Source organism: Elephantulus edwardii, unplaced genomic scaffold, assembly GCF_000299155.1.
Source record: "Elephantulus edwardii isolate Elephantulus edwardi_28Jun2011 unplaced genomic scaffold, EleEdw1.0 scaffold00269, whole genome shotgun sequence".
NCBI classification, from domain to species: Eukaryota; Metazoa; Chordata; class Mammalia; order Macroscelidea; family Macroscelididae; genus Elephantulus; species Elephantulus edwardii.
Genome location: NW_006400019.1, coordinates 2,079,699 through 2,096,141, shown reverse-complemented (window position 1 = coordinate 2,096,141; position 16,443 = coordinate 2,079,699). Strand labels below are relative to the sequence as shown.

General features: G+C 51.5%; 1 protein-coding gene across 1 annotated transcript; it reads left to right on the top strand.

Moving 5' to 3' along the window:
* The first annotated feature begins 14,034 nt into the window (after positions 1-14,034).
* On the top strand, positions 14,035-15,429 carry LOC102850409 (paraneoplastic antigen-like protein 6B-like). The gene has a single exon (XM_006899991.1). The coding sequence runs from the start codon at positions 14,035-14,037 to the stop codon at positions 15,427-15,429; it is 1,395 nt and encodes a 464-aa protein (XP_006900053.1).
* Positions 15,430-16,443: the final 1,014 nt, after the last annotated feature.

Genomic DNA, 16,443 nt, shown 5'->3' with positions numbered 1-16,443 from the left:
TGATACAGGCTATGGTCTTTGCAATCACTTGGACAATGACTAGGGAGGACAGAAGGAGAATTGATGCCTTTGAGCTGTGGTGTTGGAGAAGAATATTGAATGCACCATGGACTGCCAAGAAAACAAACAGATTCTTCCTCGAGAGGGTTAAACCAGGCTGCTCCTTGGAGGCAAGGATTCTGGCGCTTCATCTGACATCCTTTGGACATGTTGTAAGGAGGGAGAGGTCCTTGGAGAGGGACATCATGCTTGGTAGGGTGGAGGGACAGCACGGGGGGGGGGAAGACCCTCTATGAGGTGGATTGATTCAGTGACTGAGGTAATCGGGATGGGTGTGTCAGAGGCAGTGCATTTGGCACAGGAAAGAGCAGGGTTTAGGGCTGTTGTACATAGGGTCACTATGAGTTGCAAGTGACTCAATGGCACATAACCACAACAACAACAATAAGAGGACAGAGCAGGAGGGCATAACTAAAAAGGAGAGTGAGAAAGGAATTTTATCTAACACACATAACAGGGGAGAAGTCTTGTGTGGGTAAGTAGGCTTTCCATCAATTCCCATAACTACAACCTGGGAAGGAGTTGTGGTGCCTGAGAAGGTGGGGAGGAAAGAGAAGTATACCTTGTCTATTAAACATGAAATAGACTTACCCACTACTATTATAGTCACCTGAGGTTTGGCCAGAGTGATAGAGGTCCTAGAGTCTGGGCCACCTCAGCCCTCATCTACTAGTCTGAAGAGCTCAAGAGAGGAGACCACTGGGTAGCCATCAGCTTGTCCTCCACGTTGAGGCAAAGAGGATGAGCTCAACACCAGGGGACAGTCGCTTTGCCAGTGGCCTGGTTACTTGCAGGCTGTGCAAGGCCTTGTTGGTGGCTGGGGGTATGGGCATTGCCATGCCCAATGATTTTCTAGGCCACACTTGAAGCATGCACTCAGTAGAGTAGGTTTTGAAGGGAGGTCCCACTGATGCCCCTTTTTACTTCGGGGTGCAGGCCAGAGAGCAGCGACAATTGCCTGGGTCTAGAGAGCTACCTTTTGATGCATCCAAGCCTGTTTTATTGTTTCAGCTCTTTCCTTCCTGGAATTAAAAACATTAAAAGCCATGTTTACCAAATCACAGATGGACATTTGTGGTCTGTCCTCTGCTTTTTAGAGTATTTTTATTATGTCATATGCAGATTGTGTTATGAAATGGGTGGCTAAAACCATAGATCCTGGTGCAGTTGAAGGGTCTAGGCAAGTGTACTGGGCTAGAGCTTCAGTTAGTAGTCTATTTAAGAAGACTGCTAGATTCTCATCTGGCCCTTGTATTATTTCTTGGAGTTTGTTATATTACTTTCTGGGTGGCACCTTGCATGCCTGCTAAGAGACACTGAATCATACGGTCGTGCCTGAACCTGCCTTCTTGGCCGTGTTGATAGTTCCACTTGGGTTCTGCATCTGAAACTACTACTGTGCCTATAGTCTGATCTGTGAGGTGTGTCTGGTCTGCGTATGTGCGGGCAGCTGCTAAAATGCAGTCTTTTTCATCAGGTGTGAGTGTTGCAGACCAAGGGTCCCAAAGAATGGAATAATTTTATAATTATTAATAATGAGACAAACAGCCAGGAATGTGATAGAGCAGAGAGCATAAAACAGGGGACCAGCAGTTCTCGACTGAAGACCCCAAGCCAAGCTTCTCTGTATCTTTATTGAAAATTACCAGGAAGTAAATCACAAAGAGAATTAAATGCAAATGAAGCCAAGCTCTTTCTATAGAAAACCTTCTGCTTGACTCAGGAAGGAGGGGTTCACAAATGCAAGAATTTGGTTTACCCTTAACTATTAACCTTGATGCCTCAGGGTGAACTCTAGCTCAGGAAGTAACACTCCCTCTGTAGGGGGCGCCTTGCTATCTCCTGTCTTGCAAGGAACAAGCAGCTCATTTTCTAGGATCTGCCACAAGAGAAATCCTAACTTATAAATCTGTAATTCTTTCAATTCCTGAACAAGGGTTTTCATATAATGTTTGGTATAAAGTCTGGCTTCCCATATGTGAGGGTAGAGATGAGAATAATATGGAGATCATCCCAGGTAAGGTCATAAGCTTGCGTTCGGTAGCGGAATTCTTTATGGTAAAGAGTGCGGTTAGAAGAAAAGGAACCAAGGATAATAGTGGATAAATGAGACAGAGAGTAGGGACCATGGACACAAACATCTAATTTGGTGCCTGAAACTTCCTGTAGGGGGCAGAGTAACTCAGGAAATGGGGAAAGTGAACAGCACCTAGAGGATGGGTCATAAGAACATGTATGAGAGCTCAAAGGAGAAGAGTAGTGCAGTGGGAGGAGAAGATTTCAGGTATTGAGGGGATTGGGATGAGACCAAGGTGCAGTGGGTGCAATTGATCATATTGGGGGAGGCTCAGTCTTCAGGAGGATCTGGGTTGGAGGGGGTAAGGTCAAAGGTTGGAGTGGCAACAGGAGGAGGAGAAGAAAGTTTTGGATTTTTTCTGAATGAGAAACGTGTGCAGTGAAACAGAATGAACAGAGGTCTGGATAAGAGTGAAGGAGAGCAAGAAATATGTGTGCAGTCGAACAGGGTGAACATAGGTCTGTCTGGACGAGAGCAAAGGAGCCAAAAAGCCTGGATGTAGTCAACTTCCAAGACTTTGCCTAACGTGTGACAATAGCTGTCTAAGGCCATCAGGATATCAGAGTAAAGAGCCATCAGGTGGCCGACAGAGGCAGTTAGTGAGCAGGTACTGAGGCCAAGACACAGAACAAATGTCAAAGCGATTTTGTATTTCATGCCAATTAGAAACTAAACACCCAGGAGCTCTGGTGGCCTAGTGGCAAGAAGCTGCACTGCAATCCCAGAGGCACGCAGCTTGACTCCACCAGTTGCTATACTGGAGAAGGAGGGGCAATCTCCTGTACCAGTCAGATCTGATTTGACAGTACACACAAACACACACACACACACGAAAATTTGTGTTTTTTTTAAAAGAAGAAAGAAAGTAAATAACCTAGTGACAATTTTGATTCAAATTTAAATACTTGTGATCCCATCGTCCATCCCATCCCTGAGCAATGTGTGGAAGGATGTTGACGTCCCAATGATCGGTCCACACAAAGAAGGACGGAAGGGGCAGCAAGGTGGCTGGGGTGTCCCTACAAACACTGAGGCCCTAGTGATAGACCTAGTCTAGAGGAAACAGGAATCCCTGACACAGCCACTATATGAACAGGGAGCCTGGAGATGGAGCAGGGAGGGACAGAGGGAGGGGGGACCATGTGGAGTTCCCACTGGCAGAAGAGGCTGAACTCCAGAGGGTCCTGGTCCGAGGTGAAGGAATGACCCAGAGGCACACGTTCCTCCCAGGTTTCATGGTACCAAATGTATGGTAAAACAGGTATGGAAACCGAAAGTAAGCAAAGAAGCTTTTATTGGGGCTCTCAGTCTCTTGGGCACGGCTCTCTGTCCCAGGCTGAAGAGAGAGGGACAGAGAGACAGGCTGACAGGATGGGTCAGAGAAGTTAGTATGTGGTATGAAGTGGAACAGGGCTTTTAAAAGACTTGGGGAGAAAGAGGCCATCTTCTGGCAGAGGAAGTAGTCATATAGCTCGCTGACTGGCTGCACCTACCAGCTCTAGTGGTGACATCTGATGATGCTGATAAATGGGCAGTCTCTTGGCAGAGGAAGTAGTTGTGGAGCCTGCGGATTGGCTGTGGCAGCTGTCAGCGAGGTAGGTTGCACCCAGGAGTGAGTCAGCCCAGCAGGGCATATCATTTATGAAAATCTTACTTGGGGACCTTTTTTGGTTTCAGGTGTTTAGGTTAATCTGGATGGTTTCATAAGAATGCTCTTTTAGATGTTGGTTTTTGTGCATTGTCCTGTCAGAACCAACTCCTAGCTGACCCTCCAGTGACTCTTTCAGAGGCAGTTAATCTCACATGAGGAGTTTGTCCATCTCCCAGAGAGTAGCAAGTGGATTTGAACTGTCTGCCTTTGAGTTGGCATTGCGGCTTCTTACCATTGAGTGTCCTGGTGTGATTTATTGCATTAAGTTACTGGAAGTGCTTATATTAAAAGACGAATTGCACTGGGAAAATCTTTTGTCAGGGACCAATCCAGAGTATTGAGAAGCAATGATGTCAGTCTAGAGATGAAGGTGTGCTTGATCCAGGCCATGGTCTTCACAATTACTTACTATCCATCTAAAAGTTGGGCAGCGACTAAGGATGACAGAAGAATGGATGTCTTTGAGTTGTGGTGCTGAAGAAGAGTCTTGAACATACCATGGACCACCAAGAAAACAAATAGGTCTGTCTTGGAGAGGGTGAAACCAAGTTACTCCAAGGAAGCAAGGATATTGAAGTCCATCTAACATACTTTGGGGCAAGTGTCCAGGAGAGACCAGTCCTTGGGGAAGGATATCATGCTCAGAAAGGTGGAGCACAGTGCAGGAGAGGAAGACCCTGGATGAGATGGATTGATACAGTGACTGGGGCAATGAGGGTAGGTGTGTCGGAGCCTCTGTCTGAAGTGGGTTCATCACCCTCTTTGTGCTTCCACCTAGGGCTGCTGCGCAGGTAGTAGTCCCATCCTAGGACCATAGGTAGGGGGTGGGTTGGGGAAGGGTGTTACAACCTACTATTGTCCAGACAACAGCCACTTGGCAGTTTTCATCTGCTGCCCTTAGGCAGAGTTGACTGGCCAGCACCTAACAAGAAGACTGGGAAAACTGACTCTGATGGGTGCCAAAGTTGTGAGCCAAAGCCACCTGTGGTGGAACGGGGAACTCGGTACCCTCCTTTGGGATAGGTACTGATCCTGGGTGGCCTGACACCCACACGCAGGCATCACAGCCTCACACATTCTCTGTGGGCTTGTCTCTGAGCAGCTCCATTGATTCCCATTTCGATCAAGGTGCCCCTTGCCTGCCACAGGACAGTAAAGCAGGGAAGGGGATGGGAGGGGCCAGAGGCACCCAGAGTGCAGCTCTGGTAGCCACTTCTCATTGTGCTCCCGGGGTGGGGCTCCCTGCTAAGCAAGGGAGAGCAAGGGAGGTCCTCACCTGGGCCTTGTCCCCTGGGGAAGGCACCAGTGACGTCACCCTGGGTCCAGGGCTCTCATAGCTGCAGAGGAGGCTATAGAGACAGCTCTGCCACGTGACCTACGTGCACCAATGGCCCTGCAGTCTTGGGGTGACCTGGGAGTCTTTGCTCCCAGCTGTGCCCCGACCCCTGGTCCTCACTGCAGACCCTGGCGAGCAGGCACGTGAGCCACGTGTGCAGCTGTGGGCCGGACCACCAGGAAGGCAGCTGCTAGGAGAGGGTAGCCTAAGGAAGGGCTCTTGGCTCGCCCTCCCTGCCCCCCCTACCCTGGACGCAGTGGCCGCTCCGGCGAGCAGGTGGCAGGGGAGGCTCAGGTGTGGCCCTGACCTGCTCTCCCCTTCGCGTCCCCAGGCCCCATCCCTCAGTGATCACCGAGGCTGGACCCAGGTGGCGACATGCCAGTGGTTCTGTTGCAGGACTGAGGCGGGGGGCGGGGGGAGCACCAGGACACCCAGAGGGCCCTGCTGGTGCTGTGCGTCCTCGCATAGGGGCCCAGAGGAGCTGGAGGAGACGCTATACTTGGTGCTGGGGCACCTGGGCCGGGTCCCCTTGGTGGGTTGGCTGTTCTGCCTCCAGAAGGACATGCAGGCCCTTTTGGAGCTGGTGCGCTACGGGGATCAGGCGCTTGTTCCCTGGGAAATGCCAGCCAAGGGATCCCCGGCCAAGGGAGGGGCCTGACAAGTCATCGTCAAACGACTCCACAGCTTCCTAGAGTGGCCCAGATGAACTCTGTTCTCTGTTGTGCTCTGGCCTTGTGGGCCAGGCCTCCGGGATGGCCGTGTCCCCAGATTTCTGGGTCTGGGCTCAGACTCTGGGGTCACTTTGCAGTCTTTCTCAGGACACACGGTGTCAATCCCCTGGCCTTTGACGCCTTACTGGAGCACACCACCAACATCCTTCACATGTCACAGGCTCCAGGGGGCTTCCAGCCTGGGGGTGTGCGTGCAGCTGGATGGGGAGGGGGCTTGGGTTGCACAGACAGCTGAGACCCAGTCAGCCAGACCTCGTGGCCTCACCACGCAGCCCACAACCGCACCACTGCTATGATCAGGCAGACTACGTGGAGGGAACTCCTATAATGACCCTTGCGCTGGGCTGCTTGCTGCCCACACGCCTTCTGCCTGCATATCTCTGTAGACTCTTAGTTGTGCATTCTGGCCAACTGTCCCTCTTGTGTATGTCCTCACCCAAACACTTCTTCACGGGAAAGCCCAGCCCAGTCTGTGAAGACAGTGGGGAGGCTGGATGCAGGAGGGACGGCCCTCGTCCTGAGTGAGACCTGGACGGCAGGGTGGACCTTGGACTGGGTGGGCTCCAGGGAGCCCTTGGGGACTGTTGGAAGCTCCACCCCAGCTATTTGTGACTCATTTTCTTGACATGGTGATGCTACTTGCTATGTTTTTCGGTGTCATTCTGTCCTTGTCCAGTGGGACTAGAAGGCAGGCTCCACCCTGGTGTGGGGTCTGCAGAGGAGTCCCATCAAATATGTAGGCTTTGCCAAGGTTGTTGTTATCAAAGACTCAGATCCTGGGCCCCAAGGGAAAAAGACGGAGTGGGGCAGCTTAGAGGAGGGAGGATGGGGTCTCTGAGGGTGACTGTGTGGCGCCTTTGCTGGGACTCCATTCTTCCAACAGTTGTAGTTCTGTGGTTTTTCTTAAAAAATTATTATTAATTTTAATAAAAATTTACAGAGACTTTGCATTTCCATTCATTCATTGTTGCACTTTTCTCCCCTCCCAACCCTTCCCCCTAGTACACTCCCCTCTTGAAAAAGTAAAAGAAAAATTCTTTCATTGTTTTAAAAACCCTCCCCTAGGTCCACTCCACTATGCAGCCTTTGCTCTGGACTCCTCTCATGACAAAATACCTAATCACATATCTCTTTTATACAGTTTTCTCCCTCATCTGTTCCAATGCAGTATACATTATTGAACCCACCTTTCTCAGTCTCCCCACAACCCTGATGTCAGTCCTGGTTTACAACACTGTCACCATGCAGTATCTGTCCTTTTGTGACTGAGATACGTCACTCAGTATAATGTCCTCCAGGGTCCACTGTTCTCTGGGTGGTGGCAGAACCCAGGGCCCTGTGGCTCCTTCCCTGTGCCCTCCTTTCCCTTCCTCATCACCCTCTCTGAGGGGCACTCTAGTTGCTGTGCCACGTCTAGGTCAGAGTGCATCCCAACAGGCATCTGTCTGCTCCCCACCCTCACAGGCACAAGAACCTCTTTTTTAAGACCTCTGACTCTGACTGGGTATGGAGAGAAATAAATGCCCAGGAAGGGTGCGTGCTGGGCACTCGGGATCTGCTGTGCTGACTCCCCAGGGAGTGATGGCCAAGGTGGGACCCTACCAGGCCCAGAGGGGGACAGTGACCACAATCTATTACAAGATCACATCTTTGCAAACATCAGCAGCACCCCCACCTGCACTACTCCTCACCCCCTCTGCTGGTCATTGCTGGGGCACAGGGCATTTGGATGCAGACATTGTTGGCCTGGACCTCTCTCCTCCCTCTGCTGGGTGCTGGCATGGGGTGGTGATGAGGACAGATGCCACCTTCTGGGGCACTGGTAGGTCTCCTTTCTGACTACTTTGTGTAGGAGCTGGAAGACATGCACAGGCCAGGGGGCAGCTAACTGGAATACTCCTGCATGGTGGCGACCATATCCCTTCCTGACCACAGTGTGCCAGATTCTTGATGCCTACTGCATTTGCAAATTCCACGTCCTCAGCTTGGAACTTGTAGCTGGTGGCTCCTTACAGTATCTCATTTTTATCTCAGTTGGTGTTCATTCTCAGCTCACTGGCATTGAGTCGGAGCCTCTGAAAACCTCCAATGTGGATTGCACAGGAGGAACCTGACTGTCTTTCTCCACTGGAGCAGCTGGTTGGTAGCACAACTTCTTAACCTATTAAGCAGTCTGAGAACTCCCTTGTTGTTGCTGTGCACCATTATGTTGGAACTGACCCACAGCTGACCCTCAGTGGGTTTTCAGAGGCAGAAAATAACGTGGGAAAAGATTGTTCATCTTTCTCCCATGGAGGAACTGGCGGATTCAAACCACCTGCCTCAGGGATTGCAGCACACCTTCTTACCACTAGGCCACTGAAAGCTCCCTTGATATGTATGAATCTAATATTAGTGTTAATGGAGTACTTTTTCAAGGGTTGGTCAGCCATGCCTCACGTTTCCATATTAATGTGGCTGTTCAAATCTCCTACTCATTCCAGCTGGGATCGTTGTTATCATTCTAATGAAGTAAACCTTATGTAACACACAGCTTGCCATTTTACCTAGTGGTTTTCCTTCACTGTCAGGCTCCAAGTCTTCACAATCAACTCAACCAGAAAGTGAGCACTCCCTAGCTGCCATCCCTTGGAGCCACTCATCCATGCCAGCCTCCTCAGTGGATGCACCTGCCCAAGTGTTCCAGCCACGTGTGGCCACACTGCAGGCATCCTCCTGCATCGGGCACTTTGCATGCTGCCTCAAGGCTCCGAGGCTCATCTGTGTCAAGTGCAGCATGTGCCAGGACCCTATGAGAGAGAGCAGAATTTCCCCCAAGGGCGTGGCAGAAAGCCAGCTACTACATCCTTCTTTCTGCCTTGGGTGCCACCTTTTGATCTCCAGGATGTCAGCGGAGGGGTTTTCATAGGTCACAGTGAGGCCTTGGTCACAGTGGCGATTCTCTCTTTTATTCCTTGTTTGTTGTGTGTTTTGTTCTCGAGAGTGTATTGGGAATTGGTCAAAGGAGTGAATTGAAACTTGGGGTTTCCACATATCTTTCCTGGGGGTTTCTGTCTTACACTGTGTCTGTGTCTACTACACACACAGCCCCAGAACCATCCCCCTGAGTTACCTAGAGTTACTGCGATAAGTGGGTGGCTTTCCAGAGCAGAGCTTTCTTGGCTGACAGTTCTGAAGGCAGGGACCACCTCGAAGGGGAGACCCTCCAGCCGCCTATGCCTGGGCTATGTGTGTGGTAAGCTCTGGCTCAGACCGTAGTTCTGGGGTGGCTAAGGAGGTCACACCACTTCCAAGCAAACTCAAAAGACTGCAAAGCTCCCTTGTCTAAGGGACAGCCCTGGCTGACTCCAGTGACACTTACCATAACCCCAGGCGCCAGGACAGGCCAAGTGGGAGTCATGACATGGGTCGAGTTTTCCTGCCATGATAGGATGAGGCACAACCCTAGGGGTGGGGGAACCAGGTGCACTAAGAACCCACCCGCAGGGCTCTGCAAGGAGAGACAGCACAGCCCAGGGCCTGCCCTACCATCCGCCATGCTGGAGCCATTCCAACTCTAAACAAATATGTCTTGGAGAAAGTGCAGCCAGAGTGCTCCTTGGAGGCAAAGATGTTGAAGCTTCTTCTCATATACTTTGAGCATGTTGCTAGGAGGGACATGATGCTGGGAAAGGTGGAGGGTTGGCAAAAGAGAGGAAGACCCTCGACCAGGTGGACTGACACAGTGACTGCCGCAAATGGGATCTAGTGTGTCAGGAAGCATGAGGATGGCACAGGAGAGGACAGGGTTCAGATATGTGGTTCATAGGGTCACTATGGGTCATACTCGACTCGATGGTTCCTAACAACTACCATCAGCACCACCTTCTCCTCTTCCTGCAATTCCCATTCCAAAGCGGCCTCTTTGGCTTCCCAATTGGCAGTCTTCCCCCCACCCCTTTGGTGTTTTTTTTTTAAATTATTATTAAATTTTATTAGTTTTAATGAACATTTACAGAGATTTTGTGTTTTCATTCATTCATTGTTGCACCGTTTTCTCTACCCTCCTCCCCAGTTCGTTCTTCTTCCCCCCCCGAATGTCTGTTTTAATTGTGCAATTGCCACAGTGTTTGTCAAAGCCAGTTCTGAGTAATTTTCTTTGTCAGTGTGTCCTTTGCCATTCCCTATCACTCCTCCCTGAGAGAGACTTCACCCTGAGTCATAAGGAAAAGGGGATGGCGTATTCTCTTAGCTACTTCCTGCTGAAAAGGGACGCTGTAGGTTTCAGGGTGAAGATCTTCTCTCACTACTCTAAAGGGCCCCTTTGGCAGTAGGAAACACATAGACTATTATGGAGATTGATTTTGGAATTTAGATGCACTGTTATCAATTGTGCTTAGCCATACATGTTCATATCCTTGAAGATGTATCATGGAAGTGTTGCAGCCTAGAAGACACAAATTAACTAACAAGTTAAAAGTACATGAGTCAAAAATTAAAAAGCAATAATATTCTGAGTAGAGGTTCTAATAGTGGCACAAATCAAGTTACACAGGGAAGGTGGTTCTTACAATAAAAGGCCTATAGACTAGTACTTTGTCTATTATAGTGTAGAGGCTAGGGAATCACAAGATGTAGAGGCTCAGCTATGTCACTTATGGTTCTTAAGTCCTGGAGCAAATGCCATCTACCACTGGGTTGTTTTACAACTCGGAGGTTTGCATGCAAGGTAGAGGTAAAGTAAGGAACTGCTTATGAGGTTTTCCGTCCATTCCAATAACTAAGAGATCGTGAGAAGAGTTGGGACCTCAGAAGGCTTTTAGGACCAATTAGTAGGCTCTGTGTCCAGGAGAAAATGAATATACTTAAAAGTAATGTTAGTGCTCACCCACAGCTCTTCTGGGAGGATCTAAATCGTTGAAGCGTCCTCCTTTGTTTCCAGCCAATTGGCAGTCTTGTATCTTTTCCCACAAAAGAGCATTTCTGTAGTCCTTCCCTAGCCCTGTGGGAAACACACAGCTGAAAGAAGCAAACTGTGGGAACAGGAACAGCCATCCAATCTTCTTCCAGAACTGTTTTTGGAAGCTTATGATGGAGTGGAGCTTTCCTCTTTAAAAAATATTTTATTTTAATTGTGATTTTGACAAAAGTTTACAGAAAAGTTAGATTTTTCATTCATTCATTGTTGCACATTTTCCTCCTTCCTCCTCCCCCGGCTCACTTCTTAAAAAAAATAATCACTAATTGTTGCACAAAGTTCTCCCTTCCCTCTTTCCCTTCACCACCACCCTCCCATCCTCTTTGTAATGTACTTTTTATTCTGGACTGTTGTCATACACATAAAGCCTAATCATATATTCCTTTTAAACAGTTCTCTCTCTCACCTGTTCCAATACAGTGTTGATTATCTATCCACTCTTTTCCTATTCTCCTCCCAAGTCTACGTCTCATTCCTGCTTCATAACAGTGGTGTTGGGGAGTATTTGTCCTTTAGAGACTGAGACATTTCACTCAACATTATGTCTGCCAGGGTCACCCACATTGTGTAATGTTTTACAAGTTCCTTGTTTTTCAGTGTTGTGTCATATTCCATTGTGTAAATATAGCATAGTTTTTCTGTCCATTCATTTGTTGATGGGCACTTTCCATCTTTTTTGCTACTGTGAATAACACAGCAATAAGCATACATCTTTTTGGATGGCAGTTCTGATTTCTTTAGGGAATATTTCCAGCAATGCAATTTCTATTTCCATAAAGTGCCAAACTGCCTTCCATAATGGTTGAACCATTTTACATTCCCACCAGCAGTGAATAAATGTTCCAATCTCTCCACAATCTCCAGTATTTGATGTTTGCTGCTCTGTTGAACTTTGCTATTGTTGCTAGGGTGAGATAATGGCTCATAGTTGTTCTGATTTGCATCTCTCTGATGCTTAGGGATTTTGAACATTTCTTTATGTGTTTGCTTGTCACCTGAATGTCTTCTTTGGTAAAGAGTCTATTCATATCCTGTGCCCATTTTGCAATTAGGTTGTTTGCCTTTTTCTTGTTAAGGTGCTGGAGTATTCTATAAATTGTAGATATATGTCTTATCTCCATGTTTTTTAATCTATATGCAGAACAGATTATCGGGGAGACTGGGCTCTATGAGGAGAAATGTGGCATCAGGATTGGAGGAATAGTCATCAACAATCTGCATTACACAGATGACATAACCCTGCTTGCTGAAACTGAGGACCACCTGAAGCACTTGCTGCAGAAGGTCAAGGACTGCAGCCTTCAATATGAATTGAAGCTCAATATCAAGAAAACAAAGATTCTCACCACTGGGCCAATTGGCAGCATTGTGATGGATGGTGAAGAGATTGAGATTGTTAACAGCTTCAGTTTGCTTGGCTCCACAGTCAGCACTCTTGGCTCCAGCGGCCAGAAAATTAAAAGACGTATTGCGTTGGGAAAATCTGCTATGACAGTCTGGAAGCTAAGATGCTCCTGATCCAGGCCATGACATTTGCAATAACTTGCTATTCATCAGAGAGCTGGACAATGATGAGGGATAATAGGAGAGTTGCTGCCTTTAAGCTGTGGTGTTGGAGAAGAGTGTTGAATATACCATGGACTACTAAAAGAATGAACATATTCATCCTGAGAGGGTTAAACCAGGCTGCTCCTTGGAGGCAAGTATTTTGAAGCTTTGTCTGACATAATCTGGACATGTTGCAAGGAGGGACCAGTCCTTGGAGAGGGAGATCATGCTTGGGAGGGTGGAGGGAAAGCGCAGGAGAGGAAGGCCCTCTATGAGGTGGATTGATTCAGAGACTGGGGTAATCGGGATGGGTGTGTCAGAGGCAGTGCGACTGGCACAGGACAGAGCAGAGTTTAGGGCTGTTATACATAGGTCGCTATGAGTCGCAGGCGACTTGATGGCACATAACAACAACAACAACATGAGTCCCTTAACAGATATGTCCGTTGCCAAATTATTTTTTCCCCCAGTCTGTGGCTTTCCTTTTTACATTGTTGAAAAGCTTTTCGATGTGCACAGTAATTTGACTCTTAAAAGGTCCCATTCACCTATTTTATTCTCTCCTGGTTATAGGTTTTTCAGGATGCTTGGAAGACTGTTCATGTTGTGGATTAGGGCTTCTAGAGTTCTTCAAAGTTTTTCTGAAATGAAGTTTATGGTCTTTTGTTTTACTCCTAGGTCCTTGATCCATCTTGAGTTGGTTTTTGTGTATGGTGTGAGATGTGGGTCTTGCTCGTGTTTTCTACAGATGGTTATCCAATTTTGCCAACACAATTTGCTGAAAGGCTATCATTTCCACATTTGACTGATTTCGTCTTCTTGTCAAAAATCAGTTGACCATAGGCAGATGAGCTAATTTCTGGGTTCTCAGATCTCTTCCATTGATCTATGTGTCTGTCATTGATGTATGTGTAATAGTGAGCTCGTGCACTAGCATCAAGGGGGTCGACTCCATTGAATTCCACCTGAAGCAGGCCCTTCACCTGGCACAGAGACGGCAGCGTGCTCCAACGTGGGGAACACCAAGAAGGGAAGAGCGTGGGGGAAGAAGCCTGAGAGCCCTACGGCAGTGTGACCGCCCAAAGCCAGGCATCAGGGTTTCGAAACCAGGTGGGCTTGAGGAGGGCATTCCCTGCGTCAGTGCCTCCCCCGCCCTTGGTAAGGGGTATGGTAACGTCACCCACAAGCCAGGGAGCCCAAGGCAGTCACAACAGCCTGGCCACGTGACTGGCGCTCGCCAATAGCCCTGCAGTCTCCAGGGCGACGCGGGGGTCGCTCTGCAGCCACCGCTGCTGGCGCGCCCCCGCCCCGCATCCGCACTGCAGAGACGCCCGCGAGCAGGCGCGCGAGCCACGTGCTGCGCTGCGGACGGGCGGAACCCAGAGGGGCGCGGGGCGCTGGGACCCGCTGACAGGCCGGGACCGCAGGCGGGCAGAGTAACACTGCGCCATCAGCAAATCCCTCCTGCTCGGAAGGCAGCAGTCCTGAGGAGGTAGCCTAAGGAGGCGTTTGTGCGCGCGCGTGTGTGTAACTTGGCAGGCGGCGTACCGCGCCCCCCACCCCGGAGGGACGCATTGGCTGCTCCGGGCAGGCAGGGGTGGGCTGGGAGGGCCTGGGTCGGTGCTGACTGCTCTCCCGCTCGTGTTCCCAGGCCTGCTTCTTGCTCGGGGCGCCATGGCGGTGGCGATGCTGCGTGACTGGTGCCGGTGGATGGGCGTGAGCGCGCGCAGGGGTCTGCTGGTGCTGGGTATCCCCGAGGACTGCGAGGAGGCCGAGGTGCACCAGGCCCTAGAGGCCGCGCTCTGGCCGCTGGGCCGCTTCTCTGTACTCGGGCGGGTGTTCCGCGAGGAGGAGAATGCCGCGGCGGCCTTGGTTGAGCTGGCGCAGGAGGTGGACTACGCGCTGGTGCCCCGCGAGGTCCCGGGCAGCGGGGGGCCCTGGCGCGTGGTGTGCGTGCCCCGTGGCTCAGGCGAGGAGGTGCTGGGCCGCGTGTTCCACTTCCTCGAGCAGCAGGGCCAGACAGCCGAGAGCGTGGCGGGCGCCCTGGGGCTGGGGCTGAGGCGCGCGTGCTGGCTGCGCTCGGTCAGCCAGGCAGTCCAGCCCTGGGTGGAGACGGTGCGCTACCAGCCCCTGGGCGTGTTCTCTGGGTGCGAGGAGCTGGGCCCCGGGGAACAGCCCTTCGAGGCCTGGCTGGACCATGCCAGCGACATGCTGCACGTGTGGCAGGCAGTCTCCGAGCGAGAACGGCGGCGGCGGCTGCTGGAGGGCCTGCGCGGCACCGCCTTGCAGCTGGTGCGCGGGCTCCTGGCTGAGAACCCCGGGCGCACTGCGCAGGAGTGCCTGGGCGCCCTGGTCCAGGTGTTCGGGGACACCGACTCAGAAGCAGCCACACGGCTGAGGTGCCTGACGGCCCAGCAGAGGCAGGGTGAGCGCCTCTCTGCCTTCGTTCTGCGCCTGGAGATCCTGCTGCAGAAAGCCATTGAGAAGGGGGCTCTGGCCAGAGCCTCGGCGGACCACCTGCGCCTGCGGCAGGTGCTCACCAAGGCCACCCTCATCGAGCCACTAGAAGAAGCACTGCGCAAGCTGAGACTGGTTGGGAGGGCACCCAGTTTCCTGGAGATGCTGGGGCTGGTCCGGGAGTCTGAGTCGTGGGAAGCCACTCTGTTCAGCAGAGAGAGGGCCGCAGCAGAGGAAGGGGCTGGAGCTGACCCTGGGGCAGACGGAGACAAGGTCGAGATGGCATCCAGGGGTGGGCAGGACCCTGCCTCTGCCCTGATTCCTGTGAATGTAGGGCAGTCAATGCCCACCGAAGGCCCTGGCGCCATTGTGAGCAGCACCCCAGCCCAGGAAGGCAGTGCTCCTGGGGCAGACCCAGGAGGTTCAGGCTGTGGGCCGCAGGGCCTCAGCCAGACAGCAGAGCCAGAGGTAATGGACGCCCAAGAGGCTCCTGCCGAGCTCCTGGAAGAGCGTCTCCAGCCCATTCTGGAGGAGTCAGAAAATGAGGGTGAAGCTTGTGACCCAAGCCTGCCCGAGCCCTCGTCCTCTGAGGCCTCCTTCTCTGACCAGTAGATCCCACTGTCCCTGGTCCCCTCACCTCTCCTCCAGGAGCCCTGGGGGCAGCAGGACGAGAACCGGGGTGGGAAGGGGGCCTCCTGGTCCCAGGGTAGCAGCAGGGCAGAGGGAAGAGCCTGCCAGCCGTCCCTGGGGCCACCCTTCCCTCAGCGCTTCAGAGCTCCCACATCCCCAACTGCAGTGCCATTATGCAGCACCACCCAGGAATCCCGGCCCTACTCCTGTCCAGTGCATCCAGCCCAGGGAAACTTGGAGAAGTCATGCCCCCTCCACTCCTCCCCCGGCCCTTGGCCCCGGGGGCTCAGCCTCAGCTTGCCCGTCGCAGACTCCAGCCTTTGCTTGTACCTTGGAGCTGTGTGTGTGTTCTTACCCTAGCGGGGCCTCTCAGGAGAGCCCCCCCAGCCCAGTCCCTCAAGATGGTGAGAAGGGCAGGCTGGGGTCCACAGGAGTGGAGTGAGGATGATCCTCACCTCGACAGAGACCTCTGGGCGGAAGGAGGGACCAGGGAGGCCCCTCAGGGACTGACTGTGCTTGAAACGCCTCTCCAGCTGCTGTTTGTGACTCAGTTTTCTCCACGCGGTGTCTTGTGCTCTGCTGTGTTGTCCAGTGTTTTTCTGTGCCTGTCCTGTGAGGGCCACAGGGCCGGGTTACACCCCAGCGTGGGGGTGGGGAACGGGCTCTGGATGGGTATGCGTCCCCTCATCTTTGACTCCGCTGCCTCCAGTGGGTCCATTTCCATGTTTTCCCTCAATAAATCTGGTTGAGTGTTTCTGTGGGGGTCTCATCTCTGTGTGGGCACTAGAGGGGAGGGCCTCAAGAGTCCATCTTGGAGTGTGGCCAGGGCAGGGTCTATGAGGGACCATGGGCCTGTAGGCTGGAAGGTTGTATTCTGGGAGTCGGGTGTTGTGGCTGGTATTGTCTCCAGTGCAATAGCAACTTTTCAGAAAGAGAGCAGACACTCTGTCTGGAGCTCTGGGCAGAGCGCTTAGGGATAGGGGTGCTTGCCAGCCT

What these genes read in the sequence shown, in the direction of transcription:
- LOC102850409 (XM_006899991.1), top strand. Translation starts at nt 14,035, where the DNA reads ATGGCGGTGGCGATGCTGCGTGACTGGTGCCGGTGGATGGGCGTGAGC.